General features: G+C 29.4%; 1 protein-coding gene across 1 annotated transcript; it reads left to right on the top strand.

Annotated features, from left to right (window-relative positions):
- The first annotated feature begins 47 nt into the window (after positions 1 to 47).
- On the top strand, positions 48 to 18,537 carry Sply (Sphingosine-1-phosphate lyase). Its single transcript, XM_065511171.1, has 8 exons — positions 48 to 104; positions 351 to 666; positions 10,244 to 10,668; positions 10,733 to 10,969; positions 11,036 to 11,245; positions 11,307 to 11,545; positions 11,611 to 11,757; positions 17,974 to 18,537. Exons 2-8 carry the CDS (start codon positions 501 to 503, stop codon positions 18,212 to 18,214), a joined length of 1,665 nt encoding a protein of 554 aa, XP_065367243.1. The 5' UTR covers positions 48 to 104; positions 351 to 500; the 3' UTR covers positions 18,215 to 18,537.
- The last annotated feature ends 320 nt before the right edge of the window (positions 18,538 to 18,857 follow it).

Here is an 18,857-nt window from a genome sequence, read left to right as displayed (position 1 = left end):
GTAATACTCAATTTGTAATAAAAGCAACAAAAAGACTATGTGCTGAGATTTATCTTGTTTTTTGTTTTAAATTAATTAATAAAAATTAGATTTTGCTGGAAAAGGTAAGATTTTAATTAATATCAAGTAATAAAAGTGGAAGTGTTTTAAAATTTCCCCCCTTTTTTTGATATATTTTACCTATTTTAATTTATGTCATAAGTAACACATACATAATTTTCATTATCAGTTTTTTATTTATTGATAACAAAGTAATTTAAATTCCTAATCATTTTATTGCATTAGCTTATTCCATACTATTGGCGGTTGTTTAATCACTTTTTATTAAATTTGTTCAATTCTCATTTCAGTTGTTTTCGTTTCGTCCAAGTGTTTAGTAATTGTTATTTTCATTTCTGTTAATATACCTACCCACCAAGTCTTTACCCACATTGCATTAACAATCTATCAGCCAACAAAAAAAAAACACCAAAGAACTCAACAAACACACCGTCATAATCATGAAACCTTTTCAAACTGTTGGTGGTGTCCACGATTGTAGCAAACTAATTACCGAAAATATTAATCGCCTGTTTGTGAATCGTGAACCCTGGCAAGTGGCCACCATAACAGCCTCAGCTGTTCTAAGTTCCATTTGGCTATGGAGTTTTATTAATCAAGATGAAAGTAAGTATGTTAGCCAGCTACATAAACGTGTTATGTAAAAAATCAAGTGGAGAAAAAATCGCTCAGTTTCTTGCTTAAACATTTATTTGCAAACATGGAAAGTATTTATGCCTAATAATCTTTAGAGTTTTTAACATTTTTATATAAACAATTAGTTATGAAATTCTTTAAGTTCTAAAAGATAGGTAGGTATTTCTTTTAATTATGAAAGTTTTTTAATTGTCTTTTAACACTTTCTTAAATATTTTCGTAATCCCTTATAACTTTGTGGTTTTAAAATATTTCCTCTTTACCAAGGCGAATCTAATTAGATTCGCCTGGCTCTTTACTTTAATGCAACAAGTCAAAGAAAAAAGGTTTTATCAATTTTTTCTTTTCATATTCTAGGGGGGATTTCTATTTTTGTTTAAAGACAACAAACTATGAAATGATAGCGCCAGTTTTATTTTTGCTTTATCTCTAATGAATTTCCATAATTTTAAAATATTTGTGGTTATTTAACCGCTATGAACTTAAGTAAATATTTAGAATTCAAAAATAAGTAATAGGTATAAAAAGATTAATAAATTAAGATTAAGAAACTGATATGAAATCTATAAGTGCATAGGTACATGCAACAGGTAGTAAAATTTTCCAAGGCAACCTTAGAAATACAAAATAATTTAAAAAAAAACATGATAAATAAGAAAACTCATTAAAATATTTGAAATTAAACTTTGTAATTATTATGAGTGGCTACGCTCTCATCTGAAAGTTAAACAAAATCTGATTAAATGTATCCATCTGTGAAACCAGGTCTGCCCACAATCTACATTTGAAAACACTGTTTGAAGCTGGTCTTTTATGTTCAATTCAAATATTGCCAAGTTAGCTTTATGCTATTGTTTTGATTTTTGTTATGTATTTTACTAAAAATAGAATTTTTTGATAAGAAATTTTCCATACGTGTTTTATCTTTATTTTCCAAACAAAAATTTACTTTCATTGTGTTTGATGAAAGTAAATTAAAATGACTCACTTAATTTTATTAAATTAAATAAACGTTAATTAAAGTTCAAAGACATTTAGGTTAGGTTAGGTTTCATGGGTAGCCACTCTTCAAGCAACTCACTTGGGTCCATTCAAAACTGATCCCATTGTGATACCCAAGGGGTAAACATACGTGCATTCATTAAATCAACCAGATTCTCTGATGAAAGAGTAGATTCGTCTAAGACTCATCCTTGATAGTTCATCTAAGCATGATAGGAATGGTATTCCGAGGATGCGTTCCCTCAGGTTTATCCAAGCCGGGCATTGGCAGAATAGGTGTGACACCGTCTCATCCTCTTGTTCATTATGACAGCACCTACAGTAGTCATTGTACCGTAGGCCCAATCTCCTAGCATGTGTCCCAATTATACAGTGTCCTGTAATTAACGATACAATTACCCTTATTTGCTCACGACGAAATTCCATAAGTAGATTCGTGCTGCTGGCATCATATACGGGCCAAGTAGACCTCGTTATAACACAGGAGGACTCATTGGTCCACCTGCTTTGTGCAGATTCATATAGTGTCCGCTGAATAGCCATCTCGCATTTGACATTTGAAAGTTTGTTAATGTTTTTAGGACATCGAAAATAACTCGTCCACTTATACACAATACCACTTACGGCCATTCTCACAATGTACGATTAAAAGTTAACGTGAACTTTAACCGCAAGTTAGGCTAATTTGAATTTCACAATGTACGATTAATTCTTAATTGACACTATTTAACAACAAAGTTGCTGTTAAATATAACCGAACAAATTTCGCCGGTTAGCATCTTAATTGTAAGAAATATAATAAAAGAACATGGAAAAACATTTATATTTTTGTAATATTTATAATTTTTAAAAGTGTAAAGCGAAGAAAAGTAAATTTTGCACGGGGTGATCCATATACCACCCGGATATTGCACTTACAAACCAAACAACAAATGTGCACTTTTGCTTGTTGGTTTTCAGTAATTGTTGTTCAGTTTGTTCTGTAAATTTTACAGTTAGGTACCTTAATATTTTTGAGTTTTATACGTTTTTTTATTATACCACTAAGAAAACACAAACTATTATTTTTTATGCCGTCTTTTAGACAATTTTTTATATTTCAATCTTTCATTACACTATTTTTCGTAAACAAATGTATGCATTATTGCCATACTTTCTACTGAATGCTTTGGTTAAGTAATCAAATGATGGTGAAACGTAAATCGGTAACCGTTGGTTAAATGGTCCCCGTTAAACAAACCGACAGTTAGTTAATTTCCCGGTTAAAATTAAATAATCGTACATTGTGAAAATGGCCGTTATTGTTATGCCAGAATATGACTTTATGAAATTATGTTTTATACCCACCATCAAAAAAGATGGATCATTCCGTTTGTAATATATCAAAATGTTGTTCGTAGAACCAAAATGTATATACAGTGGTTGACAAAACAATGGAAACTTTTCCAAATATTTCATTAGTGGCCTAAAATCTGAAATAATTTTTTAAAAAATTTTAACATTTTTGTAGTATTTTATTTGTATAATTTTATTAACTTAATTTAACAAAAAACAAAGGACATAATTAATTAAATTCTAAAAATGAGAAAACAAAATTAAAAGATTTCTTTGTGACGTCATTGACAAAACAATGGAAACTTAGGTATTATTTTAACAAATATGGTCTAAACTTTGCAATAACTCAATATTTTGTTGGGTATCCCTTATTTTTTATAACTGCTACACATCGTCGATGCATTGAACCAATTAAAAGAGACAATGGTCTCCTTTGAAATATTTTGCCACCGCCTTCGATAAATCTTCCTTCCTGGTGTAATTTTGGGTCCTTATTTTACGATCTATAATTTCCCATAGATTTTCTATGGGATTGAGATCTGGCGATTGGGCAGGCCACTTCAAAACATGTACCTCGTTGGATTGTAACCACTCGGGTCGTTGTCGTGTTGGATTCTCCAAACTAGGGGCATATTTTCCTCAGCGTATGGGTACATAACATCGATTAATATGGTTCTGTATCCTATATCTGTCATGGTATCTTTCATAATATGAATTGGGCCCATACCTTGCCCTGAAAAACATCCCCATACCATAACATTGCCACAGCTAAACTTTACAGCCTTATTTGTATACTTTGGATCTAATCTTTTTCCCTTTGGTCGTCTTACAAATGTTCTCCCATTACTGCCTCTTAAATTGTATTTGCATTCGTCGGAAAAGAGGACAATATTCCATTTCTGTATCGACCAGTTTAAATGATCCCTGGCAAATTGTAGACGAGCAGAACGGTTGTTTTTAGAAACGAGTGGTTTTTTCACAGGACCATAGCAACCAAGACCAGCCTCATTTGCCCTGCGACTAACTGTTCGGGTACTTATTTCTAATTTTAGGCTATTAACAACCTCTCGAGGAGTTATTTTTGGGAATTTCTTGAACTCTCTCGCTATTAAATTATCTTGTCTAGGAGTAGTCTTACGAGGTCTTCCACCTAAATGTTGAGTTTTTACAGAACCGGTCTCACGAAATTTCTTTATAATTTTTGAAACTGCTGATTTATTGAATATTTGACACAGATACATATTTTTTTGTTTTAAACCAGCTTTAAAATCGTTAATTATTTTATTTTTTAAGTCTTCACAAATCTTAACTTTAGCCATTTTTGTTAACTTTGAAAAAAAGCAATTATGCGAAAAACTTGGAAAAAGAAATTGTGAAAAATTACCTGAATTTAAAAATAAAATAACTGTAAACAGGATGCTTTTTACATCGTTCTTTTAAATATTATTTTCGTTTTACACATCTTTCTTGCTGAAGTTTAAAAGTTTCCATTGTTTTGTCAGTAGCGAAATAGTTAATCACCCCTATCGGCAATAACATGTGAAATTTTGTTCCCATGAAATATCCATTTCCCTCGAAGGGAAAATTACTATCGTGAATATCACGATGAACTTTACATTCACAATAGTTGATTTTGTTCGTAGCAGCTGTTTATTGTTTACAAAATTCCATCTAAAAATTTCACAAGGGGAATTTTTTCACGTGAACAAAGTTGATGAACAAAAAAAGGAAAAGAGAAAATATTTCATGTGAAATATTGATTCGCGATAGGGGTGAATATTTTTAATTTTGTTCCCTTTTTTTAGAATATAAACGAAAAGACCATTAAATAAAATACCTTTTGAATTCTTTTATTTATTTCAAAAACTTATTTTACTTAGATGTTTTGATCTTACAAAATACTTGTAAGAGTAAACAAATTTGTGCTAAAATTTGAGCAAATACCATGTGTGATCCTACCTTAAGACAATCTAATTATGTCTTTCCGCCTGTCTGTCTGTTTGAATACACGCTAGGGCCCAAACAAAAGGTGCTAGCTGGCTGAAATTTTCCACAAATACTCTCTGTTGTTTGGTATTGAAAATACGTAATTTCAGTCCATGATTTCAACTAGCCTCCATACAAATGTCCTCCCGGAATACTGTTTGAATAGTCATAAATATGCTGATTATGCGGCAATCGTCATAAAATGTTGCACAACTTAGTTCTAAGTACTCTGAAATTATACTGTAAAATATGGCGAAAATCGGTCACTTGTACCACTCATGACTTTGATTACCATAGTGTCAGGATGCCAAATCAGGCCAATAATAAGTGGACACATTAAGAAGTCTTATGAATGGAAGCATCCTCTTTTGTAAAAATTCCTTGATGTAAATTTCGGTATTTATAGAGACCTTGCCAAGAACTTTTTGGGAACATTTTCTGCTTTTGGGTCCTAAACTTTTCTACAACATTCCCAGCATCCTCTTTTGTAAAAATTCCTTGATGTAAATTTCGGTATTTATAGAGACCTTGCCAAGAACTTTTTGGGAAATTTTTCTGCTTTTGGGTCCTAAACTTTTCTACAACATTCCCAGCAACATAAAAATATTGACCCGGAAGCTGCGAAAAATTTTCCAGAACATACGTTTCGTAGGTATATTTTTTCTTTGGCCTCTAAATATTTAGCAGAGTTTCTGTCAGGAACTTTTTGAGCCTTGTATATTTTTTAACCCCGCATTGGCTTTAACTTTTCGTACCAAATAGTCCGAGTACTGAGCTAACCGCACTGCTTTACTACCGGATGTGTTGGGAGCTCTTTTGAAAATGCTTTCTATTTATTGGCTTTACAAACTTCATGTGGACCATTCCTTCTACCTGAACCAGGGTTTCTATCAAGGGACAAGTTCTCCCAATAATGTTTAATAACATTGGAATCAGTTTAACGGCAGACCTATGATTGTTTAGCCAACTTTTTGTAGGGCGAAGTTGGGTTTTGTTGAAAATATTTAATAATTTTAGTACGCATTTTTTTCTTGTCACTCATTTTAATCAGATTAACAACAAATGCACATAATTGACATTAAACATAATAACTGAGATAATTTTCAAAGGTAACATGATCAAAAAAAAAGAAAATCAAACAATATTTGGGTTAAAAGTTTTAAGGAAAAACGTGTGTTAAGGTTTTTTCGATCTCACCCCTTGAAAGGGAGTAACTATTTTAATTGTTGTGTAACTTTTAATAAAGTTGTTAAAATTTTAAAACTACTTGGCTCTTTTATTTGCATTTAAAAGAATCCGGTTGATTTAAATCAAATAAACCATCATTTTTAAAAGGTAAAAACGTTACAATATGGAATCTACTAGAAGAGATCTATGAAAAGATATTTACATTTTAAAATTGGAGTTTTTATACCCTTCACCTTTGTATAAGTTTGTCATTCCGTTTGTAATTTCCACAATATAATTTTCCGACCCTATAAAGTATATAACAGGTGGCGCAAAAGTAAACTTCCGATGTTGAAATCAATTTTCTGAAGACCCCAGATATCCTCGGGAACCAAATCTTCAATAATTCTGTCAGACATGCTTTCAAGAAGTTTCCTATTTAAAATCAGCAAAATCAGTCCACAAATGGCAGAGATATGAGGATTTTTTACCTATATCTGGATTACTAAGTCATAAATATAGACAATATGGATATCTAATGATACATATTTCAAAGACCTTTGCAACGACGTATATAAGACCATAGTAAGTTGGACCTACAATGGATCAAAATCGGAAAAAATATCTTTTAACCCGATTTTTTTATTTGCAAAAAAAAAATAACGAAAAACTTTTTTTTTAAATTTAAAAAAATAAAAAATTTTAAATTTAAAAAAAAAATTAAAATAGAAATTTTGTTTACCAAAAAATATTTCAAATTTGTATTTTGAAGTATACACATCTGCTCAAAATAATAGATACACCAAAATTTATTTTTTAAAAACGAAAAAAAATAATGGTATATTGTAAAATTATAAAAAAAATTCAGTCGATTTTTATTTATAGTTAAAAGGAGAGTAAAAAACAAAAACAAAATATTTCATAATTAATAATAAATATTATAAAGTAAATTAAATTTCTTAAATTTCGAAAAATTTGGTGCTCATAATAATAGATACATTTTTAAAAATTCTTATTAAACAAAAGCTAATAAATTTTATCTTAAAAAAATTAGTTTATTATTAAAGTAAAGCTAGTATCCAGTATATCCACCTTTGTTTTGTAAAACTTTCTCCACTCTTCTGGGCATACTGGATATCAAGTTCTGACACTTCTCCAATGGAATCTCGTACCATATTTTTTGCGTTTTCTCCCATAAATCGTCTTTATTTTTGAAAACTTCCTTCGAAAGCCTTATCTTTAATTCACTCCACAAGTTTTCTATTGGGTTTAAATCAGGGGATTGGCTGGGCCAGCTTAAAACAGGTACGTTATTCTCCAAGAACCAGTTTTTAACTAATCTTGAACTATGTTTTGGGTCGTTGTCCTGCTGGAATGTCCATATTAATGGCATATTTTCCGATGCATATGGAAGCATTACGTTTTCCAATATGTCTCTATACCCACTAGCATTCATGGTATCTTCTATTCGGAATATCGGACCAACACCATTCCATGAAAAGCAACCCCAAACCATTATGTTTCCCCCGCCATGTTTTACCGCCTTTTTTGTAAATTTAACGTGGAATTCTTTTCCTTTTGGTCGGCGTACATTTCTTTGGCAGTCGTTTCCAAACTAATTTATTTTTGTTTCGTCGCTCCATAAAATATTTCTCCATTTTTTTTCGCCTTCACACCCGGACCATTGTAAGTGCTCTTTAGCAAATTCTAATCTTGTCTTGATATTTTTTTGGCGCATTAGTGGCACTTTTCTGGCAATTCTTCCCGGCAATTTAGCTTGTAAAAGACGACGACGAACTGTTTGTGGACTGATTTCGTTACATAGCTCCGCAGAAATAGCTTTCGATGATATGAAAGGGTCTTTTTTTAACCATAAGGACGATCCACCTATCTGTTTCTGGACTGGTTTTCTTTGGTCTACCGCGAGTTTCTCTTTTTTGTTTTTTAGATAAAGCATTTTGGACAAAATGTAAAGATCTTCCTATGCTCTTTGCTATTTCCCGTAATGATTTTCCTTGATTTCTCATCGTTTGAACAATTTTTTTCTCATCTTCGGTACAATGATGATTTCGTCCCATTTTCTTCAAAAGAGTCCTATTTTTTATAAAATTGTTGCTAAAATTTAAATTATACTTACTGTTTCACGTAAATAGGAACAAAAAATTGCACAAAAAAAAAAAATGTATATAAACAAATTACAAATTACTGATGTGTATCTATTTTTATGAGCAAATAATTTTTTGTAATTCAAATAAATTCGTTTTTAAAAATCAACATGAAAGCAAATAGTTGCCAGATTTTTGACTGACATGACATTGCCAGATAGAAATTTTAATAATATGATGTATTCTTAACGCTTGCGAGGAAATTTTCAATGTTACCGCCATTTAAATTTTTTCCAATTAGGTGTATCTATTATTTTGAGCAGATGTGTATGTATATGATTCGGCACAGCCGAATTCTCTTACTTGTTTTTACATATTTTGGTCTGGTCCAAATCATTCCTGATTTTTTGGAAATATTTTCTTTTAATTAATAACACTTTTTCAAATATCACTTCTTGCTGATACACACTTTTTTCATATGAACAACCATGATACAATAATTGTAGAAGGTAGAATCACTAGGGAGAGTTTTCAATATTTAGCCCTATAATGTCAAACTTTGATTTTGATTTTTTTCATATTTTTTTTTTTTTTATATTTTCTTTTGTTTGACGTTACAGGAATTGTATAATTGAGAATTTATTTTCTACTGTGTGTACCTTATATTGTTGTATCATGTGAATAACAATATTTTTTTTGAATTTTGAAATAAAATTATTTTCTCATTTTATTGCACTTTAATCAAATGTAAGCCATAAACAATTTTAATAATACGCTTAAAAATTTTTTGAAAGTAATCGTTTTTTTTCCACTGGTATAACAAAAAAGATTTCTAATAGTTCAAGTTTTTCTTGATTAGTGATTAGAATCAGTTGTTGTTTTAAATACATACATATGGGTAATTCCATGAGAATCGCTACCACGACTGAAAACACAAAAACCCTTGAAACTTTTTTTCAAGATGATTTGAATAGAAGAAAATAATAAAATTTTACTATGTGAAAGTATTTAGATCAAATAATAGTTTAAACTGATTATATTTAATTTTTTAATGTTTTAGGCTAAAATTGCGGCGAAAACTAGGCTCTCAATTAGCTTGTAGTATGAAATGAATTTGACTCTAATTGTTTTTTTGCTATTGTCAAATTGTTTATTGAAACTTTTTTAGTTTTTGTATACATATATTTACAGAATATACATATATTGTTTTATTATAAGAGAAACATCTGTCACGTACGGTATGTCACGTACGATATTAAATTTTAATTATTATAAAATCATCCAAAGATTGTTTTTATTTAAATATGACGGATTGTAAAGGAAAAATATTTGGTTTAGTGTAAGAAATTAAATGAAACATAACGCCTCTCACGATTCTAATATTTTCGCATATTTCTACATGTACCTCAAAATGAGTTCCGTTTTATGTCACGTACGATATACCCTTATTTCGCTCAATATTTTGGACAACAATATTTCGAAAGAATGGAACTTAAAGACCAAATTATTTTTCAGATACTCTTATTTTTGCAAAATCTATTCCACTCTATAGGCGTACAAATGTCACGTACGATGATATGGAATTGCCCATATATTAATATTTAGTTATTGATATGTAGGTACATTTAATAAAATTATTAGGAATAGCTAAAAATAAAAACAAGTAAAAGTGCCGAATCTTATATACCTTTCAGCTAAGTAAGGAAAAAAAATTTGTTGATGAAAAGGCAATTTTTTGGTGAAAAAATGTTTAATTTTTTGTTAAAAAAAAATTTGAGAAAAAAAAGTTTTGTAAACTAGATAAAAAATCGATGTAGTTCTGGGCTTTGAAATAGCAACCGAACCGGTACTATAGCCGATATATTGATATTGGCGGTTGCTTTCAACAGACAGGCAGACATATCTCTATTGACTCCCCAATCTATATATTTCTCCTTTAACGTTACTTCCAGGCATTTGGGTTCGTGGCAAACGACAATTCTTCCGCTACCTCAAAAAAGTACCCGCCGTACGACGAAAAATCGAAGCAGAATTGGCCAAGGCAACGGCTGATTTTGAGAATGACATTGCAAAGAGTTGTGAAAAACTCACCTATTCCCTGGAATTACCCGAAGAGGGTCTCTCCAAAGATGAAATCCTAAAATTAGTGGATGAACACTTGAAATTGGGCCACTATGATTGGCGTGATGGTCGTGTGTCGGGTGCTGTTTATGGTTATCAAGAGGAGCTAGTCGATTTGGTGACACAAGTTTATGGTAAAGCTTCCTATACAAATCCCCTGCATCCGGATATATTTCCGGGTGTGTGTAAAATGGAGGCAGAGGTGGTGCGTATGGCCTGTACTCTGTTTAGTGGTGATGCTAAAACATGTGGCACTGTAAGTTGAAAAAAGTGATTACTATAAAAAGTCGTGATCAATCAATTATTTTATGTATTCCTAGATGACCACTGGTGGCACTGAATCCATTGTGATGGCTTGTAAAGCTTATCGTGATTATGGCCGTGAACATAAAGGCATTAGCCAGCCTAATATGGTGGTGCCCAGAACCATTCACGCTGCTTTCGATAAGGCCGGCCAGTATTTCAATATACATGTAAATTATGTAGATGTTGATCCCGAAACCTATGAAGTTGATATGAAAGCCTTTAAAAAGGCCATTAATTCCAATACCATATTGGTAAGTTGATATAATTTTGTTTTGTTATCTGTTTAAGATTTAAGATTTTCTGAATTATTTTTAAAGTTAGCTGGTTCTGCTCCCAATTTCCCTTATGGTACTATGGATGATATTGAAGCTATTGCTGATTTAGGTGTTAAATATGACATTCCCGTGCATGTAGATGCTTGTTTGGGCAGTTTTGTAGTGGCTTTAGCCAGAGCAGCTGGCTATAATACCAAAACATTTGATTTTGAGCTGCCGGGAGTAACCAGTATTTCTGCTGATACTCATAAGGTTTGCAATTTCAATTTGAAAGTAGTTTTTTTTTGTTTTAATTTGTTTATTTTTACTATAGTACGGCTTTGCCCCTAAAGGCTCTTCGGTTATTTTATATTCCGAAGGCAAATATCTCAATCATCAATTCACCGTCACCACTGATTGGCCTGGTGGTGTTTATGGTTCCCCCACCATTAATGGCTCTCGGGCAGGTGGTATTATTGCCGCTTGCTGGGCCACTATGATGAATTTCGGTTATAGTGGTTATTTGGAAGCAACTAAACGTATTTTAGATACTGCCCGTTATGTGGAACAAGGGTAAGTTTAACAAAAATATTGCAATTACATGGGAATTTGCATTGATTTTTAATTTTTTTATTTAGCGTACGCAAAATTGATGGCATTTTTGTGTTTGGTAAACCGGCTACATCTGTGGTGGCTATGGGTTCAAATGTTTTCGATATTTTCCGTCTGTCAGATGCCTTATGTAAATTGGGCTGGAATTTGAATACCTTGCAATTTCCTTCGGGGTAAGTTGATGTTCAATTTTTAAATTCATAAATTGTTTACACCTTCATATCATTATAATGAAACTAGGCTTGTCATTCGATTAATCGAGGAAAAATATATTTTTTATTGGAATGAATAAAATCGATCAAAATTTTTTGATTACACGAATAGTCGAACAGATTTATTGTCATGATAAAATTAAAAAAAAAAAAAAATAAATTTAAACAAAAATTTGGACAAAACTAACTATATCAAGGATCAATAGTTTAAATTGACTTTCTACATTCTAGGTTAAAGTATCTGTAATTGAGTCCAATTAATAATAAAAAAATAGAAGTAAATTTATTTGTTACCCAATTTAAAAACGAAAACCTTGTAACTAATAATGACCAAGGAAAGGTTACAATATCTGAAATGGAGTTAGAAAGATTTGCCAATTAATAATAAACCCGCTTTTATTTAAATTCCCTAGAAACAAGAAAATAAACTTTAATTTAAAGCAAACTTTTTTTAAGTTCGAAATTGGAAATTGTAAGAAATTGTACTTAAATAAAACTCAAAGTATTTTTTTTTAAAGAATCCTTATTTCAACAGCTTTAAATGATCTAGAAATTAGTTTAACAGTTTTAAAATTTTTTCGAATATAAATTCGAGTTTTTGAATTTGATTTCGAAAGCCTAATATGAATTTAAAAATACTTTGGTATCTATAGTCTTTCAATCAACAATTATTTCATAAAATATTTAACGAGAATTCTTAAATATTCCTTGAATATTTCGAATTTCGAAAAAAAAAAATTTTTTTTGGATTGAAAATTTTTAATTTCGAAATTGGAAAATGTAAGAAATTTATATTAAATAAATCTGTAGGTATTTTCTTAAGAATCCTCATAATTAGATATTATGAAAACAGCTTTAAAAAAATTTCGAACTTAAATTCGAATTTTCGAACATAATATTCCATTGTCATCAGGTTAATGCGCATGATCTAAAAATTAGTTTAACAGTTTAAAATTTTTCGAACATAACTTTGAATTTTTGAATTTGATTTCGAAAGCCTAATAAGAATTTAAAAATAGTTTGGAATCTATAGTCTTTCAATCAACAACTATTTCATAAAATATTTAACGAGAATTCTTAAATATTCCTTGAATATTTCGAATTTCGAAAAAAAAAAAAAAAATTTTTTGGATTGAAAATTTTTAATTTCGAAATTGGAAAATGTAAGAAATTTATATCAAATAAATCTCAAGGTATTTTCTTAAGAATCCTCATGATTTAGAGATTATGTAAACAGCTTTAAAAAATTTTCGAACTTAAATTCGAATTTTCGAAAATAATATTCCATTGTCATTAGGTTAATGATCTAAAAATTAGTTTAACAGTTTTAAAAATGTTTCCAATATAACTTCGAATTTTTGAATTTGTTTTCGAAGGCCTAATACGAATTTAAAAATACTTTGGAATCTATAGTATTTCAATCAACAATTATTTCATAAAATATTTAACGAGAATTTTAAATTTTAGAGATCTTTGAAAATTTCGAATTTCGAAAAAAAAAATTTTTTTTTGGATTGAAAATTTTTAATTTCGAAATTGGAAAATTGTAAGAAATTTATATCAAATAAATCTGAAGGTATTTTCTTAAGAATACTCATAATTTAGATATTATGTAAACAGTTTTAAAAAATGTTCGAACTTAAATTCGAATTTTCGAACGTAATATTTCATTGTCATCAGGTTAATGCGCATGATCTGAAAATTAGTTTAACAATTTTAAACATTTTTCGAACATAACTTTGAATTTTTGAATTTGTTTTCGAAAGCTTAATATGAATTTAAAAATACTTTGGAATCTATAGTCTTTCAATCAACAATTATTTTATAAAATATTTAAAGAATTCTTAATTTTAGAGTTCCTTGCATTGACAATTTTTAATTTCGAAATTGGAAAATGTAAGATATTTATATCAAATAAATCTGTAGGTATTTTCTTAAGAATCCTCATATTTTTGATATTATGAAAACTGCTTTAAAAATTTTTCGAACTTAAATTCGAATTTTCGAACATAATATTCCATTGTCATCAGGTTAATGCGCATGATCTAAAAATTAGTTTAACAGTTTTAAAAATGTTTCCAATATAACTTCGAATTTGTTTTCGAAGGCCTAATACGAATTTAAAAATACTTTGGCATCTATAGTCTTTCTGAGCTTTTTAGAGCTTCTTGAATATTTCGAATTTTCGAACATATATTAGAAAGCTCATATTCTGATATGATAATATATTAAAAAAAAACATTAAAATTCATGAACATTTTGAATTTTTTGAAAATTGAAACAATTGAAAATTTAATAATGTAAGAAATCGTCCTCAAATAAATCTGAAAGTATTTTCTTAAGAAGCCTCATGATTTACAGATTATTTTAACAGCTTTAAAAAATATTCGAACATAAGTTTGAATAATCGAGGCAATTGAATAAATGAAATTTATAAATGTAAAAAATTGGTCTCAAATAAATCTGAAAGTATTTACTTAAGAATCTTCATAATTAAGAGATTATTTTAACAGCTTTAAAAAATTTTCGAACATAAGTTCGAATAATCGAGGAAATTTTAAAAATTCACTCAAATAATAAATAAAATTTTAATATTCATTAGATTAAAATAAAACCTTGACTATATAACCTTACTGTGTTGAGGCCTTCCAAAACTTAAATAAAATAAATAAATAAAACCTTGAATAATTGACAAACCTAAATGAATAATACATCCTGCTGATAGCGGGAATTTAACATTATTTTTGTGAGCAGGACAAAATCAGCATTTTGATATTAGGAAGTGTCTCTATAACAGAGACACTATGGTTTTAGTTGCAGAAGGAGGCTAAAAAGTTTTTATAGAAATTTTATAAAGAAGAGAAAAAATTAAGGGCAACATTTTGAACATCCTTTTAATAAATATGTTGATATGATTTATCACAAATATAAGAAAAAATTGTCTGTATTATGAAAAGATTTTAACAGATTTTAGTGTAATAAAGAAAATCTTAGAATTAAAATCTTTATTTCGCTTTCATGTCTAAGAAAAATCTAAAAATTTTGTGATTTTAAATAAGTTTTTGTTCAAAAAATGTTCGTTGAAGCTTTGTCTGTAAAAAACACTTGTTGGGTGAAACTTTTTTAATTGAATAGTAAACATTTCGAATATTTGTAGTGGAAATATAATTAGTTGGAGAAAAACTTGTTTAACTCCATGTTTTTATTAAACTTTATGGTCATTAATAGTATCTTTGTATAAAATTTATGAATTTCTAAACGAATGTTTTTTGAACAAACGAATTCGTTACAAATTTGGTTGTTATAAATTACTTAAAGGATATCACAATAAAAATATTTTCCATTTTTTTTTTAAGATTTTCCTCAATTATAATCTATTGCATGCTTAAAAACATATAAAAAAAATCAGAATGCATCTATTTCAGGATAGTAAGCTCTTACGTAAAAATTGCATTTTTCTACATTTACTCTACATTTTTCATTTGCTGCCCCACAAAGTATATATATTCTGGATCGTTATAGATAGCGGAGTCGATATAGCCATGCCCGTCTGTCCGTCTGTATGTTGAAATCAACTTTCCGTAGCCCCCAAATAACTTACATACATGATTCATATATCAATATATCGGGAATTGCTGTTTAAAATCGGGTCGCTATATAAAATCGACAAAATCGGCCCACACACAAATGGCTGAGATATAATGAAAAAACCAGGACATCCTCGATTTTTGCCCTATTTTTGATCTATATCTGGATTACTAAGTCATTAATATAGACAATATGGATATCTAATGATAGATATTTCAAAGTCCATTGCAACGATGTAGATAAGGCTATATAGTAAGTTGGACCTACAATGGGTCAAAATCGGGTAAAATATTTTTTGCCCCGAATTTTTTTTTAAATTTTATTTACCTAAAAATTTTTAAAATTTCTGTTTTAAAGTATAATTTGGTGAAGAATATACTATAGTCACACAGTTGAATATAGCTCTCTTACTTGTTTTAGTTGTTGTTACTTTTTTTATTTTATTTATATGTATTATCAATTTCTTTTTGTACCAAATAAACACATTTGCCGATATTAGCATTAAAATTTCATTGATTAATTGTCAACTTTTCAACAAGTTACATATACAGTGGTTGAAAAAACAATGGAAACTTTTCCAAAAATATGGCCTAAAATCTGAAATAATTTTTTAAAAAATTTTAACATTTTTGTAGTATTTTATTTGTATACTTTTATTAACTTAATTTAACAAAAAACAAAGGACATAATTAATTAAATTCTAAAAATGAGAAAACAAAATTAATAGATTTAAAATTAGGTATTATTTTAACAAATATGGTCTAAACTTTGCAATAACTCAATATTTTGTTGGTTATCCCTTATTTTTTATAACTGCTACACATCGACGTTGCATTGAACCAATTAAAGAGACTATGGTCTCCTTTGAAATATTTTGCCATTCCCTTAAAACCGCCTCCGATAAATCTTCCTTCCTGGTGTAATTTTGGGTCCTTATTTTACGATCTACAATTTCCCATAGATTTTCTATGGGATTGAGATCTAGCGATTGGGCAGGCCACTTCAAAACACATACCTCGTTGGATTGTAACCACTCGGTTACAATGTGTGTTTTTCGGGTCGTTGTCGTGTTGGAATATCCAAACTAGGGGCATATTTTCCTCAGCGTATGGCTACATAACATCGTTTAATATGGTTCTGTATCCTATACCTGTCATGGTATCTTTTATAATATGAATTGGGCCCATACCTTGCCCTGAAAAACATCCCCATACCATAATATTGCCACAGCCAAACTTTACAGTCTTATTTGTGTACTTTGGATCTAATCTTTTTCCCTTTGGTGGTCTTACAAATGTTCTCCTATCACTGCCTCTTAAATTGTATTTGGATTTGTCGGAAAAGAGGACAGTATTCCATTTCTGTATCGACCAGTTTAAATGATCCCTGGCAAATTGTAGACAAGCAGAACGGTTCTTTTTAGAAATGAGTGGTTTTTTCACAGGACGATAGCAACCAAGACCAGCCTGTTCGGGTACTTATTTCTAATTTTAGGCTATTAACAACCTCTCGAGGAGTTATTTTTGGGAATTTCTTGAACTCTCTCGCTATTAAATTATCTTGTCTAGGAGTAGTCTTACAAGGTCTTCCACCTAAATGTTGAGTTTTTACAGAACCGGTCTCACGAAATTTCTTTATAATTTTTGAAACTGCTGATTTATGTATTAAATATTTGTCACAGATACTTTTTGTTTTAAACCAGCTTTAAAATCGTTAATTATTTTATTTTTTAAGTCTTCACAAATCTTAACTTTAGCCATTTTCGTTAACTTTGAAAAAAAAACAATTATGCGAAAAACTTAGAAAAAGAAATTGTGAAAAATTACCAGAATTTAATAATAAAATAAAATAACTGTAAACATGTGAACGATGCTTTTTACATCGTTCTTTTAAATATTATTTTCGTTTTACACTTCTTGCTGAAGTTTAAAAGTTTCCATTGTTTTGTCAGTAGCGAAATAGTGAATTTTGTTCCCTTTTTTCAGAATATAATTAATTATGTTGTTTGTTTTTCAGTTAATTTATATAAATAAAACTATACAAGTAAAATACTAAAAAAAAAATTTTAATTTTAAAAAAAAATATTTTAAATTTTGGGCTACATATGGAATATTTGGAAAAGTTTCCATTGATTTGTAAGTGATAACAAATTTTAGGAATTACATACTAGAATTAAGTAGTGATCTACATTTAAAAAAAATTCCAAATTCATAAATTTGGTTGAAAAAATTTTTGAAAAAATAGAAAAAAAAATCAGAAAAAATTATAAAAACAAGTTTGGTGAAATATTGTTAGTGTAAAAATTTGTTGGTGAAATAGGAATAAAATTCTCCAAAGAAATAGAACTTATAAAAATCTAGGAAAATGACAGCCAATATCTCAAAGATAAAGCCAAAAGTCGTAGTAGACTTGATAAAACATTTAAATAATATCTGTAAATAACATCAAATGGATCATTAGCATTAGCGGCCATTGAAGCCAGAGGCGCAACTTCAGAATCATCATTAATTTTCATATTCATCCATCATTCTCTCAGACTTATTTTGATGAAGTTTAAAGTAAACCTAACCGCTGCTATTCTAATTCCAGCATACACATTTGTATTACCGACATGCACACGAAACCAGGCGTAGCTGATAAATTCCTAAACGATTTACGTTCGGCTGTAGCTGAGATAATGAAAGATCCTGGTGTACCAGTATCAGGTAAAATGGCCCTGTATGGCATGGCCCAAAGCATTCCAGATCGTTCGGTAGTGGGTGAAGTAACACGTTGTTTCCTCAATTGCATGTACTATACACGACCAGCTACTAAAAAAATCCATCAGTAATTTAAATCAATTAAATTGTATTTAAATTTTGAATTATTATCTTATTTAAATATATATCTATCTATGTACGTAATTTAAACAATTGTTTTAAAACTGCACTTTATTTAAGGACTTTTGTTACAAAAAAAAAAAAAAACATTTCTGATTATTTTCTTAGTTTATCTTTTTTTATTATTAACAAATATATATTTGTATTCTGTTATTTTTTATATTTAATACAATCAACTTTTCTTACTCAATTATTGTCTTAATTATGACTTATAAATTATTAATAAAAATATGAAAAAAAATAACAACGTATGTGAATGTGAGAAAAATAAAAACTTGTATTTAAATATTTTACCATTTTAAGCCAGTACACGCATTATTTAGCTGTGAGCTGGCTTAAATTAATTCATTTACGTATTGTATGAATGAATGAATGAACTGATTTTTTCCGAATTGATAGAAACTCCCACATTACTTGTTGTTTGGAGTTTTGGCCATTTATGTTTTTTATGAATGACTGGTGATGCATCTTTGTCCGACTTGTTAGCTGTTGTGGCGGTAACAAGTCTGTTAATGTTATTATTACGTTTTGTTTGAAAAGAATTATTTTAAAATGACAAAAAAAATGGTACCGTGTGCTGTTGTGGTTACCATT

The sequence above is a fragment of the Calliphora vicina genome, chromosome 5 (assembly GCF_958450345.1).
Source record: "Calliphora vicina chromosome 5, idCalVici1.1, whole genome shotgun sequence".
NCBI lineage: Eukaryota > Metazoa > Arthropoda > Insecta > Diptera > Calliphoridae > Calliphora > Calliphora vicina.
This window is presented reverse-complemented; position numbering and strand designations above follow the sequence as displayed.